The sequence below is a fragment of the Pelmatolapia mariae genome, linkage group LG15 (genome assembly GCF_036321145.2).
Source record: "Pelmatolapia mariae isolate MD_Pm_ZW linkage group LG15, Pm_UMD_F_2, whole genome shotgun sequence".
Classification (NCBI taxonomy): Eukaryota; Metazoa; Chordata; class Actinopteri; order Cichliformes; family Cichlidae; genus Pelmatolapia; species Pelmatolapia mariae.
The window spans coordinates 30,315,192-30,331,016 of record NC_086240.1 but is presented as its reverse complement, the minus strand read 5'-3'; the positions used below and the strand labels follow the sequence as shown (position 1 = coordinate 30,331,016).

The 15,825-nt window shown below is 40.3% G+C and overlaps 1 protein-coding gene across 1 annotated transcript in view; it reads left to right on the top strand.

Moving 5' to 3' along the window:
- cdk19 (cyclin dependent kinase 19) overlaps nt 1-12,949 on the top strand; it is a 49,670-nt gene extending 36,721 nt beyond the window's left edge. Inside the window, exons 5-13 of the mRNA XM_063495183.1 lie at nt 1,497-1,554; nt 3,916-4,047; nt 5,438-5,581; nt 5,666-5,735; nt 5,828-5,900; nt 6,294-6,391; nt 6,495-6,573; nt 9,621-9,863; nt 11,615-12,949. Of these exons, the coding sequence (XP_063351253.1) occupies nt 1,497-1,554; nt 3,916-4,047; nt 5,438-5,581; nt 5,666-5,735; nt 5,828-5,900; nt 6,294-6,391; nt 6,495-6,573; nt 9,621-9,863; nt 11,615-11,740 (1,023 nt within the window). The 3' untranslated portion in view covers nt 11,741-12,949. The remainder of the gene's footprint in view (nt 1-1,496; nt 1,555-3,915; nt 4,048-5,437; nt 5,582-5,665; nt 5,736-5,827; nt 5,901-6,293; nt 6,392-6,494; nt 6,574-9,620; nt 9,864-11,614) is intronic.
- Nucleotides 12,950-15,825: the final 2,876 nt, after the last annotated feature.

Genomic DNA, 15,825 nt, shown 5'->3' with positions numbered 1-15,825 from the left:
CTGTTATATTTGCTAAGTGAAAATGTAATAGGTTAATCTTTCCCTATTTCCCATCCCAGCTATATACTGTTTTCACAGTGGACCAGTTTCACATGTTGACGTCTGAATATGTGTGAACCAACAGCCTCCTAATTCTCTGTTTGGGAGATGCTTTATCCCTGTGTGACATCATAGAGGGGATATCCCTAATATGGTCAACAGTGGCACATGGCACTGGGGGTACAGAAGGCCCACCTGCCTGCTGTGGGGGGCAACAAGTGAGTAAGTTGCTTAAAGGGAGTGTAGCCTTAAAGAAAGTTAGGCTAGATCAGCTTATTTCAAGCAGAGAATGAACTGAGGGGCTGCACCAAGGCCCAGTATAAGATAACTAGGGATTATTTTAAGCAGTGAATCATGCAAAGCTACTCTAGTAGCCTTAATAATAACATCTTTACAAAAATACTTTTTTCCCACTTTTGCCCAAGTGCTTTCTCTGGGCTCGCTCTGTATCATTGTAGGGTCTTTACCTTACAATATAAGGTGCCTTGTGGTGACTGTTGTTGGGATTTGGCGCCAGATATTTATACAAAACTGAATGAATCGAATACTCTCTGTGCTGCCCTATCAACAAAGGCAAGAATAAATCTAAAAAAGGAAGTCAGTGTTTTTGTTCAGTTGTGTCTTGACATGTTTGCTGCCCTTATTCTCACTAGCTTGTTGTTGGAGCTTGTTGCTATATCTGTGAAAAAACTTGACGTCACATGTTTTTAGTTCTCCTCACCTGTTCATTGTATTTTAATTTAATTTGTTTATGATTTGTTCTTTGCCAAAGTGAACCTTGCAGCACTTTTGTGAGTGACTCACAGTTCTAAAATTTAACATTTGTGGTTAAACGGGTAACATCATCTAAATGAATGCTTCTGACCTACCCTACGTCGTTGGTCTAGGATGTTTTTTAAGGCTTGGACCTAAAACCAAAAAAGAACTCAACCTGTTCTCTTGTAATTGTGAAATGTGCTCAGCCTAACAACTAATATAGGATTTTAAAGACCAATATCAATTGGGTGATTTGAAAAGCCACAGCATGTGCTGTGGCTATGGCTTGTGTCCACATAAATGGCGGCAGTCAGCTTGGTTGGCTAACAAAGCTTTTACTTCTCGGAACTTGTGTGGTTCCAGTTTCTCTCTGGAAACCAGATGAACACACCCAGCTGCTTGAGCGTGTTTGACCCCATTCCTGGGTGTATGATCAGTTGGCTTAAGTGCACTCCCGCAAAATGGCTCACTGACATAGTCATGTGGTTGTGTGCTTCAGTACAAAAACAGGACAGTCAATAACCACTCAACATGTTTCTGCAAAGGGAAGCACTGATACTGTTATACCACAGGTATTCTGAACGTATTATCAGTCCAACTGTGTGTTAGAACCATTTACATTTATTGTACTTCCAAGTTAAAAACAGAGTGATTTGTAGTATACGCAACACCTCGTAATGTTCTGTCTCTTTCTCCCACAGAAACCAGCTAACATCCTGGTGATGGGGGAAGGCCCCGAACGAGGAAGAGTTAAAATTGGTAAAGTAGATTTAAAAAAACATCATTTAAACTGCTTGACTGATTTGAAACTTACACAACCTTTAGGTACTTGTGTCAGCACGAAAGTGGATCAATTAGGTTGTTGACGTGTTTGATTGTCTGATAGCTACAACGTTTAACCTTGTCCAGAGAGGCCGACAGGAAGCTCAGATCAGTCCTGTTGCATAAGCCAGCTGGCCAGGGGAGTGTTGAAGGGTAATGCTGCATTGCTGGCATCTATTTTTAAACCCCGTACTCCCAGTAATAGCATAGAGTGTTGTTCCAGTGCAGCCAGAGTCTTTGCAACTGGTGCTGGTAAAGGTTTTACTTGAATGAATGCCACAAGGCTGCTCTGGTTTAATAAATATGTTTAATATCTTAATAGTTACATGGAGCAGGATGTTCATTTTATTCATTTCCAACTTTCATTCATTCATTTTTTAGGAGAATGTGAACTAAGTATCAGAAATCACATTCATTATAATTGTATTTGAATGCACGTTGGTTAAGCGAACAACTTTTTCAGCCTTACTTGTTCCTGTAGATATTGCTTTACAGTCAGTGTTGTATTTTCTGTGAACGTTTCATTATGAATCATCATCATCATTAGTATCATTAGTAGGCGAATGCAAAGCTCTGTACAAGGCTCATCCAAGAACAGTGTCAGTGACAAGTTTTACTTTTAATTCTAATTAACATTTTAACTATGTTCAGTGAGACCTGAATCTGGCAACTGAGCGCATTATTCATCATGATCTCACCTCACTCAATCTATGACCTCAGAGTTTACTGAGGTCAGCTGAGAGGTGTTTTCCCATCGACTTCTTTGTACAACCAACCAGTTGCCCCCTACTGGCCATTACAAAGAATGCAGATTTAAAGGGTTTCTGTAGAGGCTTTCCATTTTCAGACTCAGATGCTACCTCCATCTTATACATACAGTCTGTGATCAGTTCTGTGATCAGTACAATGCATCTTTAAAGTCATTAAAAAAACAGTGAAATGTCCAATAACTTATTAGCATATTTATTTACTGCGCATATAGAAGTTGGCACAATAAGACTACCCATCTGTGGTATCCATATAAGACTATAATCCCACTTCTGTAGATCCCAGAAATGTGACTTGGAAAAAAAACCCAGAACTCTTGCTCTTGTTGATTGCTCAGGTTTAGTGGCAGCTACAGAGGTGAATGTAAAATGTGGAGGGGTCATGTCCCCCACTTCACCAGTGGAAATAAAGCTGATTCAGAATAGGCTGACTTTAGTCTGTCATTTGTATTTGAGCTACACAGTGTCACATTTTCTTCTTCTCATGCTGTTGCCATTTAAACACGACTAATTTGATAAGGATGGATTTACGTTCCATATTACTCAGTGCACTCATTATTGTGGTGCTTGATTATCCTTACTGTGAGTTTTCTCTGATGTAACTCAAACCAACAGAATGCTGGTGTTTTGAAACTAACCACATTTGATTGATAAGCCAAGGACACTGCACACTCATAGTGGTAGTGAAGCATATCTTGCTTAATGGTGTGCTCCATTCGAAGTGGGAAGTCGGAATTCCAATTTGCAATAGCAGTCCTTCCAATCCCAACTCCATAATCCAAAATGACAGCAGCAATAGCAGGAAAACTTGTAATCTCTGCAGCCACTGGTGTGTGTTTGTGACTGGCTATTTAAAAGCCATACACAGACCACTGCCCAGGTTCTAGGGGAGCTAAACAAATCCTGCTTTTCCTTGGTTTTCTAACTTTAATACGGGAATGCACTCAATTTGGGAGTGAAACATATGGAATCCAGCATTTTTATCCTTCTAGATAGTAACTGGGGTCATAAAATACCAGATGAGAGCAGTTATTGAGACCATTAATGAATTGAGGTCACAAATTAAGAGGAGTCACTCCTTTTTCCACATTGATGAGTTGTACCTTATTCTGCTGTCTGTTAGAAAGACCCAGGAAGAGAATCTGTTTGTGCCAGTTTCCTGTTAATCTTTACTAGAATAAGGCAGAGTTAAATATTTATGTGTAACTTTTATGTTTTCTGTTAAGGTACTTTTTTAACAGTGGGAAATTGCTCTATTTCTCACATTACCGTTTTAGCAAGGGATTTTTTGCTAAAAGGAAAGAATACTGTCTTTTCATGCTAAGTAGAACAGATGTGGTTTGACATTAAAAGCCTGCCTTGTTCAGCTTTACAGTTGTGGATGTTTCATATTTAGTTGCGGTGTGAGAGACGCCCGAGGTTCTGTCTAGAACCCGTGGCTCTGACAGCAGCCTTGAACATGCATTCGTATCTCTATCTGATAATGCCTTTGTTTGCTAACTGTGTCTATCTTCTTTCGCAACTTCGGTAGCTGACATGGGTTTCGCCAGACTCTTCAACTCTCCGCTGAAGCCGCTGGCGGACCTTGACCCCGTGGTAGTGACGTTCTGGTACAGGGCCCCGGAGCTGCTGCTGGGGGCCCGACACTACACCAAAGCTATTGGTGAGTCACACAGATGAAAAAAAACGTAACGCTCTGCACCAAGGCAGGACTTTGATCCCTGGCTGTTTGCTTAACTGCATCAGGTTTGTGTTAGTTGACAGAATTAGCTGTGATTTTAGAAGCAGGGTCTCTTGGTTTACATGCACAGCTGATAAGTTCAAAGTACTCATGTGATCCATGGACATCATCAGAATAAATCAATCGTGGAGCACATGTTCCATTATAATCTTAGTGCCTTCCATCTTCCCACGTCAGTCCATTGAATGGAAGTTGACTTAGGCTGTTAGCAATGACTCACCATTGCATTGTATTCACATCACGTAACATGTAAGTGTCTTGACATACAAAAACAGAACACTTAATTCGAACAAGTTTAAAAGAGGAGCCAACAACTCTCCCTAGTCGGGCTTTAAAAATACATAATAAATAATACAGTACAACAAGGAAATGGAAAAAAACAAAAAAAAAACCAGACATGCACCAATCAGCTGGCCAGAGTATAGAATCAGTCGATTTTCCAGCTTTCTCCGCCCTGTGTGGTGACCGGCCGGTCAGCCTCACGTGTGTCTGATTATGAGGCGGCCCATTTCACGCATGCACAAAATGTGCAGGGCAGCGCAAGCAAATAGATGCACTCCACTGTGTCACAGCCACTGTGGAGGATCCTCACTGTGAGTGTAAAAGTTCTCCAAAGTAGCAACCACCATGAAAATGTTTGTGACGAAAAGACAGATGCTTAAATCATCCAGCTGACATTTTCTAATTTCAGGCAACGTGGCTAAAATTATGACGATGAGTGAAAAAGAGAAAACTGTCGATATTTGGTTATCTGGTGAAGTTATAAACATACTGGAAAAATGATGCATGTAACTGACATTTCTTTTTCTTTTGTTTGGAAAGGTAACATGCCAGGTAGAGCTGAGCGTACAGCAGCCTGTGTTCATTACATTTTTGCACCTCTTTCCAGTAGCAGGACACTTCATTTTCAGTTGTTTCAGTGAGAGAAAATTGTGCAACCTACAGTTGTTTAGTTTCAGTTGTGTATGCTGTCAGTTCTAATAATGAGGAAAAAAACAGAATTGGTAAGAAATTTTGTTTAGGTAGGTCACGCTTACAGAGAAATGCAGAATCTACTCACTTGTTAAAGAAAAAAACCCTAAACATTATACAGAAAAATAAATACATCACATCATCCCAAAAGGTTGATTCTGTTCATCTGGACGTAGCATTTTCAATGCAGGTAGTTAAGCAGTAACAAGTAACACTAACATCAATGTTCCAGCAGAAAAAAATGACTTCCTGTAATCCAGGAAGATTTAGCCACTGTAGCTAATGCATCTCCACAATACTGAGACTAAGTGTTGTCTGTTTATATGTGTGCGTGCCTCAGACATCTGGGCGATTGGCTGCATCTTTGCGGAGCTGCTAACATCGGAGCCCATCTTTCACTGTCGCCAGGAAGACATCAAGACCAGTAACCCATTCCATCACGACCAGCTGGACAGGATATTTAGTGTCATGGGTTTCCCTGCAGGTCTGCACACACACACATATACAAGAGATTGTTTAGTGTATCGATAAAAGTGTTAACTTAGTCACGTGCTTGTGTCTTTCACAGATAAAGACTGGGAAGACATTAGGAAGATGCCAGAGTACCCCACACTGCAAAAAGACTTCAGGAGGACGACGTGGGTGGCCGCTCTAATGACATCTCTATAATCGGGGAGCTTGTAGACTTGTAAATGAAATATCACATATGCTGTCATTTGTCATCCAACAGGTATGCAAACAGCAGCTTAATCAAATACATGGAGAAGCATAAAGTGAAACCAGACAGCAAGGTGTTCTTGTTGGTAAGTGCACACACACACATATATCTTAGTTCAGTTACTTTAGAGGCATTATGTCCATTTCCTGGTGACCAACCCTAACTGTAACTGCTAACTAATTAACCATTAAACTCACCTTAAAAGTAATAAACTTTAAAGGGTCGTGGACTGGGCTGTTATTCCCCAAATGAGGTGCAGGTGCACACAGTATAACTATGTAAACACGTATACTAATACTATTAATACTTAATAAAATCGTCTTATTTTGAAAGTCCACTAATCAGGAAGCCCTGGCCCCACCTTTTTTTTTGTATTTTCCTATCGTACACTGATCAGGTGTGTGTGTGTGTGTGTGTGTGTGTGTGTGTGTGTGTGTGTGTATAGATCTTGTAACCATGTGTATTTTTCTGCCTTCAGCTCCAAAAGCTCCTCACAATGGACCCGACTAAAAGAATCACATCAGAGCAGGCGTTGCAGGACCCGTACTTCCTAGAGGACCCATTACCAACCACTGAGTGAGCCTTAGTAAACTTTTGCAAACTTTAATCAACCTTGTCCTGGTTCACACAGTGTTTCGTGTTGGTGCTTCAATCACTAATTTCATCTGTTTTCTTCTAGTGTGTTTGCTGGCTGTCAGATCCCCTACCCCAAACGAGAATTTCTTAATGAAGACGAGCCAGAGGAGAAAACAGAAAAGGTAAGTGTTATCCAGTTATCCTGTGCCTTAGACTGTAAGGCAGTCTACCCGCTGCCTTACAGATAACTTCACTGGCGGTGAATGCAGCTTTTAGGTTATCGCTAATAGTTACATGGCTACATTAACACCTCAGAAACATCCTCATAAAGATTGGGATGTCAGTCTTTGAGATGCTTTGTTGTGCTACTGTTCATGTGCTAAGCTGTTAGTGAGTGAAAGGGCTGTGTCCCCGCCTGTCTGCAGCAGTGCTGTGCGAAGCTGCGTGTGAAGATGGCACGGTTTGTGGCACTGCTAATGTGTGAATACCTAAGCTGATATTAATGTTTAGCATTAGAGTATAGATATTTGGACAACCCTTCTTGGTATATATACTGCCTGCAGTATCTGCATGGTTAAAAAAATACAAGTACCGTCACATTTTCAGAAACTAAAATATCGATCGGTATTGTGTCAGTTCACTTAACGTCCCATCTTAAGTTAGTCGTCAATGGGGGCTAATGTGGCAGTTTTTGTTGTATTTTATGTGGTAGCTCTAAATGTGTCCAGGCACTTTCCCTTTCAGCCATAAAGAACAGATATTGTTATCTACTGGAGTGATATGAGGTTATAGTACTACTGGTTCTTAGAAAGCAGCATCTTAGTTGAGTCAACTGTGTCCCTTGAGTTATTTTTACAGTGTAATAACTCAGCGCAGGCATTTAGCGGCGACTTTGCCAGAGGCAGGGACACACTGTACACGGTGTACAGAAGTGCATGAGGAGGCTGACCATCTTGGCGTTCTGTGTTTCATTGTTGCTTTGCATGCAGCTTAAAAATCGCAGCCTTTTTTCAAAGGCGCTAAGATTAAGATAAGATTTTTGTTGTGAAATCTAATGAGAGAGTGAGCACTGAGGCAGAGGCCGATGGCTCCATGTGACCGCTGTTCCTACATCATATTGGTAGCTGCTGGCTGGAAAACATCTGAGCTTTACACCAGAGAACAGAGTGTTTGAGGAGCTCGGCTTGCACTGTTTTGGTTGGACTTCCTGTCAGCATAAAGTGTGGACATGCACAATCAATAATAGACAACATAAACAAAATAATTTGGCTGCTCCAAATCAGTACAACACCAAAACTGCTGATTGCAGACTGAAGTGAAAGCTGCTGATTTTATGAAATTACATGCAGGATTACGCATCATGCTGTACATTCATACTAAAATACAAAGTAAATCCACTAGCCACCATATCTGCCATTATATTGACTAAATGCAGTTTTTCAAATATTTTTGAGCCACCGTCTTTCATCCTCACCTGATAAAGCGCGATCTTGCACGGCGCTCCAGACCGAGGACGACTGAATATTATTTTATATTTCTTCCATTTAAAGAAATCGCACCAACAGTTATCATTGTCTCACCAAGCTTCTTGCTGACAGCCTTGTGCAGGTCTGGTATCTTTGCTTTGCTCTTGTTCATGGTGGCAGAGAAGCTGGAATGGAAGACATTGATTCTGTGGACACACGGGGACATGGGCAATGTACGGGAAATCCTGCTGGGTTGTAGGGGATCAAATACTTATTTCACTCAGGGAAATGTAAATGTAATCAGCTTCTAGCTTTTCTGGATTTTTGGTTGATATTCTGTCTCTGTTAAAATGAAATAACCATAAAAATTAGAGACTGTTTGTTTGTTTGTAAGTGAGCAAACTGACAAATTCAGCCCACTGTAAGTGGATCATGGGATGTTTTTCTTTTCTTTTTTCAAAGAAAAGTACTTGTTGCTTGATTTACCAAGGTTTGTGGCACAGAATTTTCTGCTTGTCTTAATTGTGCTTGATGGTGTTTTAAGGGGTGTCATTTATTTGGATTGAAAGGAGGAAAGATAATTGTGCCGTTGGATGGGTCACAGCTGTGAGTGCAGTGCCAAACTTTGGCTGTGTCCTACAACTCTTCACTGGGTCCCTACTCTGAATGATTTCATGGTCTTATGTTGTCTCTGGAAAGAAACCTGTGCCTACGCTCATTATTCACTTTCTCACGGTAGCTCATATGCTTGTAATCTGCCGTGTTCTTTGTAGAATGCTGGTCATTGTTGATGTGACCGCCTTCATTTTTGTATACAAACAAGCGGATTGTTAGGGGATCGCCTCAGAACTTTCCACTCCCATCAGCGCATTTTTGCGACTGTGGCATCATGCTAATTTGTCCCACTTAGTAAGTGTGACCCTAAAAGCCCCGTGGTGGCTTGAAGGTCAACATTCTGCACACTGAATTCCTGAATTGTAGCCATAAACTGATAAATTCACAACTGTGTCAAAATTTTACACCAAATTTCAAATTTTGACTAAATTTTAAACCACATAATTGCCACATAATGAGCCAGAACGTAATGAATGTTTGCACCAGAAACTGGCTGCAGATTTCTGTGAACCATATTTAATAATCACCTGAGGATGGACTGAACTGTTCACACAGGGTGTCTCGTTCCCTCAACTCAGCCACACATCCACATCCAAGGGCCATTTCATCTCTGGGGTATGGCTGCTGGCAGAAACCATAACAATGATTTTAGTCCGTCATTGCAGTCTCGATTTTTGAACTTGAAACCAGACTTAGGGCTTTAGGGCCTGAGCCAGCAGCATAAATGGGCAACAGATTCTCAAAACATGGAAATAGATATGTAATAGCTGCTTTATTAACAATATAGACAGACAGACAATATGAGCTATCCTTACTGTCTCATCCTCAGATGAGTTAGTATACGTTTCCTTCCTTCCTTTGGCTCATTAGGTTAACATTTCTTGTGGTCTACTTAAGTTTTTTTTAATGCGTCCTTAAAACTCTAAACTCATGTTGTTGAGCTGCATTTCAATCCAGTCATCTGAGCGGGAAAGTGGGTCACAGATGCAGAAAAGAACAACCTACAGCTAAAAATAGAGCGAAATCTTGGTTTCTTGTTTTCAGCGAGAACCCGAGATCATTCCACACACTCGCTTTTAGCCACAGCGTCTCTCTTTCTCCACTCCATAAATCCAGACCCACTTTCAGCTTTGTGTGTCTTTGTGCAGAACCAGACCCAGCAGCACCAGCAGACGACAGGCCAGGCTCAGGCCCAGAACCAGCAGCAGGCAGCAGCCCAGCAGGCCCCCTCCCAGCAGAGCTCTGCTCAAACCAATGGCACCGCCGGAGCCACGGGGGCCACCACTGCAGCGCTGCAGCACGGTCAGGACCAGGGGCCACCCAACAAGAAACCTCGGATCGGACCCTCTGGGGCCTCCTCAGGCACTGGGGTGCTACAGTCAGATTACCAGGTCAGTACAATATTATAGAACAAACACCAACACCAACATTTTCTGGTGAAACTGTTCATTTGTCTGTACTTTAAAACTCTATTAAATGAGTCCATTATAATCATATCCTGCTCCAGACTTTCATTCTTAGACTCTATTAGTTGCATGAAGTAGCTGTGCATGAGTTCCAAGTTCTCCTTTGTAGTGTTATTCTGGGGTTTGGCGCAGACGTGAGTTTATCATCTGACTGAAACAAGCTGTTTTAGCTGTCTTCCTCGTCCCTTCAAACTAACTGTGTCCTGATTGGAAGGTGAGTGCAGCTTCTGTGCTCATAGTACCTGAACCCTGAAACGATCATAAAAAACTGTCTTATACTGAGTGTTTAGAGCAGGCTGAAGGCTTGTTTAATATGAACATCCCTCAGTGTAACAGTATATGTGAAGAAAAATATATATAAAAAGCATAAAAGGTCAACCACAGCAGGATGTACCATTCCAGCACTGAAAATGAGACACTCCAAACTCCTGTTTGAGTTCAGTTTGATTGCAAGTACGTGCTTTAAGAAACTGACATGATCTTCAGAAGGAAAAAACCTGCGTTAGGCAGTCAGGATAGGGAAATCTAAACGTATTAAGACATGAACCCACATGTTCTTGGGCTGAGAATGCTTACAGAGTTGTTTGGTTGTATGCTGCAGGCTTAAAAATGTATACCCAAACACTCAGATACCAGACAACAACAAGATGTTGTTTAAATGATAAGGACTGTACAGAGCTGATATCAAATCACAGTGGAGCCTGTGAGCTTTTGTTTTCTGCTCAGGCGCCTCCTGTATCGCCGGCTCAGCTCTTATCACGAGGCCAAAGAGACGACAGCTCTCGGCCTGTGATGAAGTGAAGCTGGATGCCAAAGTTTGGCATATGACATATTTTGACTTTCAAGGAGGAGAACCCGACTGCTGCAGAAAATGAATGTGATCAGCGACTAATCAGCAACGTATGGGGTTAGCTCAGGTTTGAGTGTTACATGACCGCAGGAGCAGGGAGATCATGTGTCAGTACTTAACAGAGCACGGTGTGATCTAAGTGACCGCTTTGACCTCTCCTGCTTCTGTATCAGCGAGGCACACAAGTATATTGCATACAGAGATATGCCTAGTTGCAAGTGACACAGCTGGTGGCTGTCAGGCCTCAGTTGATGTATAAATAAACTGTCGCAGTGGTCAGACACATCAAGAGTGTGGCTATAGCTGCTACTGTCAGTGTCCTACTTTTTCCCTTTATTGATCTCTATCCACATATATTCCACCATGCACCACCCACCGATCATTTCCCTAATCTGGAACAGTGTAGTCAAGAACCCACAACTGTGGTATGGAGGCATGCAAACAGTTGAGGTCTCAGATTCTCAAAGCAATATCCAGATCGTTGAAATTTCAGCACCAGTACTTTTTACAGTCCATGTCTCCGAGTGTGTAGATTAGGCTTTTTTTTTTCATTACTAGTGAAATAATCCCAGAGCCACTGAACACACAGGGAAATATCATAATCCCAATTTTTTGAAATCCATGTGGGAAAACAGCTTATAAGGAAAGGTTAATTAGCTGCAGACAACTGAATCTGGAAGGAAGTGGCGGACATTAGCGCAATGTCTGGATGTAGCCTTAAAAACACAATATGTGCCAGCTCACCTCCAGAGTCACTGTTTGAATGTTTGCTGATAAGAAGTCTGGTGATTTAGCGACCGCGTCTCCACTTCTCTCTCTCTTTCAGCACTCTGGCTCCCGCCTTGGTTACCAAAGCAACGTCCAAGGTTCCACTCAACCCCAGAGCACCATGGGATACTCATCATCAACCCAGCAGAGCTCCCAGTACTCCCACCAGACCCACCGTTACTGAGGCTCCTTGTCACTCCCTAACCAGCAGAGGAGTCAAGCTCCTCCTTGTCTTCAGCCAACCCTCAACAACCTCAGCTCCACGGCTCCCGCGTCCCGGTTGGACCCTTGTCCCTGCATTACATCATTCCAACTCCAGCCATCCTTCTTTTCAAACTGCCCTCACCTTTGACCTTTCGCCCGACAGCCTTCAGCGGCACTGTAACATGAAGGCTGATGAACATAGGAACCAAACGAAATCCAATGAGAAAACAAATTCTGCCTCATCGGCGCATTGAAACACTTTTAAATCGACTGAAAAAAGAAAAGGTGTAAGATAGATGTCAAGGCGTCTCACACACAGACTCAGAACCGTGGCACTTACAAACACAACGTTCCTCACCAGGAAGAATCGCAGCTGTGTTCAAGTATATTATATAGCACCTTTTTCTATTTGAGTTTTTTTCTCCTGCTCGTTTGCTAGACTTTTCAAGTTTAACTTGATAGTTGATGTCATTATAAATATTGTTACATACAGAAGCGATCAGATGTGAGGCAACTTAAAAGGAAAAGCCCTTTACTGTCATCTCTAGTGTATTATTATCATGGATAATCAAATGACAATAAGCTAAAGTTTGAGCTAAACCCAACCTTTTAAGAAAAAAGTTTCTACAAAGAAAAAAAAACTCAGCTTTTAAGCTGATGTCATTGCAGGGAAATATAAAAAAAATTAACTTAAATCTTGATATTATAGGGTTTCTATATTTAGAAGTGTTTATCTAGATTTGGATTTGGAATGTAAGTAAAGCAGTTGTCTTTTTACAGCTCTAGCTTCTGTATAATGTGATCACTCCATCACTTTTAGAAGTAAGAACCATTTAACAGCTGAGCTTTGTTTCCTGTGATGGCAGCGTCTTCGGGAGGTTTTGACACCTCTTGTTAGTGGCCGGCAGCTCCGGAGTGCGTTCTTGTTCGCTGGTTTTCACTTTGCTGTGACACCCGTGTTATTTTGGACCCTTGAAACATTTAAGGTTTCTGAAGATGCGCATAATCGTACAGGGCAGCTAAACAGTACGCTCCCCCCCTCCGACATATGCTTCTTGAGACTGTTACTGCCTGATGTCAGATTGTTTTTTTTAAGGTTTTATTGTTATCTCTGTTGTCCCGTGGGCGTGTATGAGCGTGTGCACGTGTGTGTGTGTGTGTACAGTATGTTTTTTAAGCACACTGAAAAAAGAACCAACTTAATTGAATTATTTCAAGTGGTAACACCTAATTTAATTAAGTTCTTTGAAATGAAGTTAATACATTAGATAAATCAGTTGTGTTACTCTATGTATTAACTTCATTTCAAAGAACTTAATTAAATTAGGTGTTACCACTTGAAATAATTCAATTAAGTTGGTTCTTTTTACAGTGCATGTTGTTTATCCTTTTACTTACTAGAACTGCACTGACCGCTGAACCGATCTGCAAAGAGCTGGAACAAATGTGAGGCTTGCCCTCTTCCACTTCACCCCTGCAGTGCGACACTGAGCAGGCAGGTAGAGACTGGGGTACATTCAAAGACAATGGGTGCTTTCTTTAGTACATGCATGGAGGTATGAGCAACTTATTTACATTTTTGTATCCAGTGTATACAACCCGTTGTATGTCTGAGTTCATTTTGAATTAATGAATCAACTTGTGAGAAAAGTGAAATGAAGGACATTTAATAAGTGCTACAATTGAAGAAGCTGTGAGGAAAACACTCTAGTTTCTCGCTGAAACTTAAATGAGCAGGTTGATATGCCCACTCCCACCCTCTGTGTTCTGACTAGTAGTTCTCTAGTCAGAACACAGTGTTGAATATGGTATATATGTCAATTAAATAAGTTATGTAAAATATAACACTCCCAGGGTTGCCGTACTGTTCCCTGTGCAGGAATTGCCTTTTTCTAATATCGTTATGAACAAGGGACAGCAAAACTGTTGGGTCAAATATGAATGTCAATCTCAATGGAGCCTGTGTCTGTACTGAGACACCCTCCAGTCATTTGGCACCCCTTCACCCAAGTTCTGACTGGTGTTTTTGACAACGCTTTTCATCCTAGTCAAATCAATGTATGTTGTTCTGTGCAACCTGAGTCTATCATGTGGGTGGTACCAAGCCAAGTTGTGAGACAGGAATGCCTTTCAGTGCTAGAAATTCAGCAAAATTGTTCTTCCGAAATGTAGAAAGTGAAAAATGTCACAATAAATTTCACAATAAATGTATTACATTGTTAGTAGCGCAACCTGCCAACTACTATTATTACCACTATATTACTATTATAATCAATATAATTCCCAACATTGCCTGTATCTTTAGTGTAGAGCCATTCCTGGTAGCTAATTAGCTTAGCCTAGCATAAATCCTGGAAACACTAAAGGAGCTAGCATGGGGCTATTAGAGGATAACAGCATTTCTTAAGCTCATGGGTTGTTGTTTTTTTTTTTTAAAGCTAATGATGTTATATGTGGACATTTTAATAAGTTTACTATTTATTTTTTTAAACTACTTCTCAGAACAACTTATCTGTATGACACCTTAAACTTCAGTGTTTTGTGTAGGTCAAACTAGTGATGTATAACATGCTAACTTATGAGCTAAAATGTGCTTGTAGTCTGTAATAAATAAATAAATAAATAAATACAATAATACTAATAATAAAATAAAATAAAAAAAAATCCAGGCTAGCTGTTTTCCCCTATTTCCAGTCTTTATGCTAAGCTAAACTGATGGGCTGCTAGTAACATTTTTAAATTTTGCTGCAGACATGAGTGTGATATCAGTGTTTTTATCTAACTCTTGGTAATGAGCAAAACATAATGACTGCATTAACACAAATCTGTTTTTCTTCCTTAAGCACAAAGTCTTCTTTTTCAAGTAATACTTCATTACATTTTAGAAGATCATATTGATCATATCTTATTTTTTTTAAACACAAACCAATTTGTCTTCAGTATTTTTGAAAATCTGATTTTTTATATGGGGATTTTCCTGTTCAGAATTTCTTTCAGGTGTTTACAGAAAAGTTATTAGGGATCTGTTCACATACAAAATTGTCTTTGAGGCTGTTTTTCACTGTTAGAAGTGGAAATGCGCAGCATGGACTAGTTAAAATTATTATGCAGATTATTATCTGCACCACAATATATTGTTAAAAAAGAAAAAATAAATAAATAAAAAAATGCTACCTACACAGTATGTAACACTATGAACAGGTTCATACGGTATGTTTACCTTTGATACTTAAAGTAAACTTTGCTAAAAGCATTTCTAGTATTAATTTTACGGGTTATAATACTAACAATACAACAGTAAGAGCAAGTCCTCTTTTCATATCCTCCTGACAACTTGCTCCATCATGAATGACCACCCTGCATGCTGTGTTAAAGAATGCACCCAGTTATTTGACTAACTGCATTTGCCCCCATACAGAGGAAAAGAGACATTGTGTTTATTGCATGTGTGACCTGCAGTTTGATTAGGAAACACTGACACCTTGTGGCTGGAAAGAGAACTGGACCTCTGTCCTTATCGAAGCTGTAATAATACAAATAGATAATGTGGTTAGGGATTTTTTTTTTATTAATCAGAACATGCAAGATATGTGTGTATAATGAAAATAATTGTATTTCTGTGTCCAGTTATGGTTCACTGATGCTTAAAAGTACCCACCCACTTTACATTAGTAACATCATTAGAATTTTACCACTGAATAGAACTTTTTTAAGGCTTTATGTTTCATGCATTGATACTAACCGCAGATAGGTGGGTTGATGTTATGGATTTGGGGTCACTTCCATTGAAATAGTGTCAGTTCTGCTTATTTTGTTCTGCTAAATTATGCTTATTTAAAGCAAAGTGCATCTGGATGGATCTTGTAACAGGATTCATGTCAAATTTTGACCTAAAATATGTTTGAAATCATGTTTTAAAAAAAATATTGTTGATTCTTAAACAAGAGAAAGTCCTTTCTAGTGTTGTAGGTTTGTCACAGTTTTAGTCAGAATTGTCCACAATGTGAAAAAAGTGTAAAAATTTACATACTGCTGGATTTTTCATTTAAAACAGGACATACATAA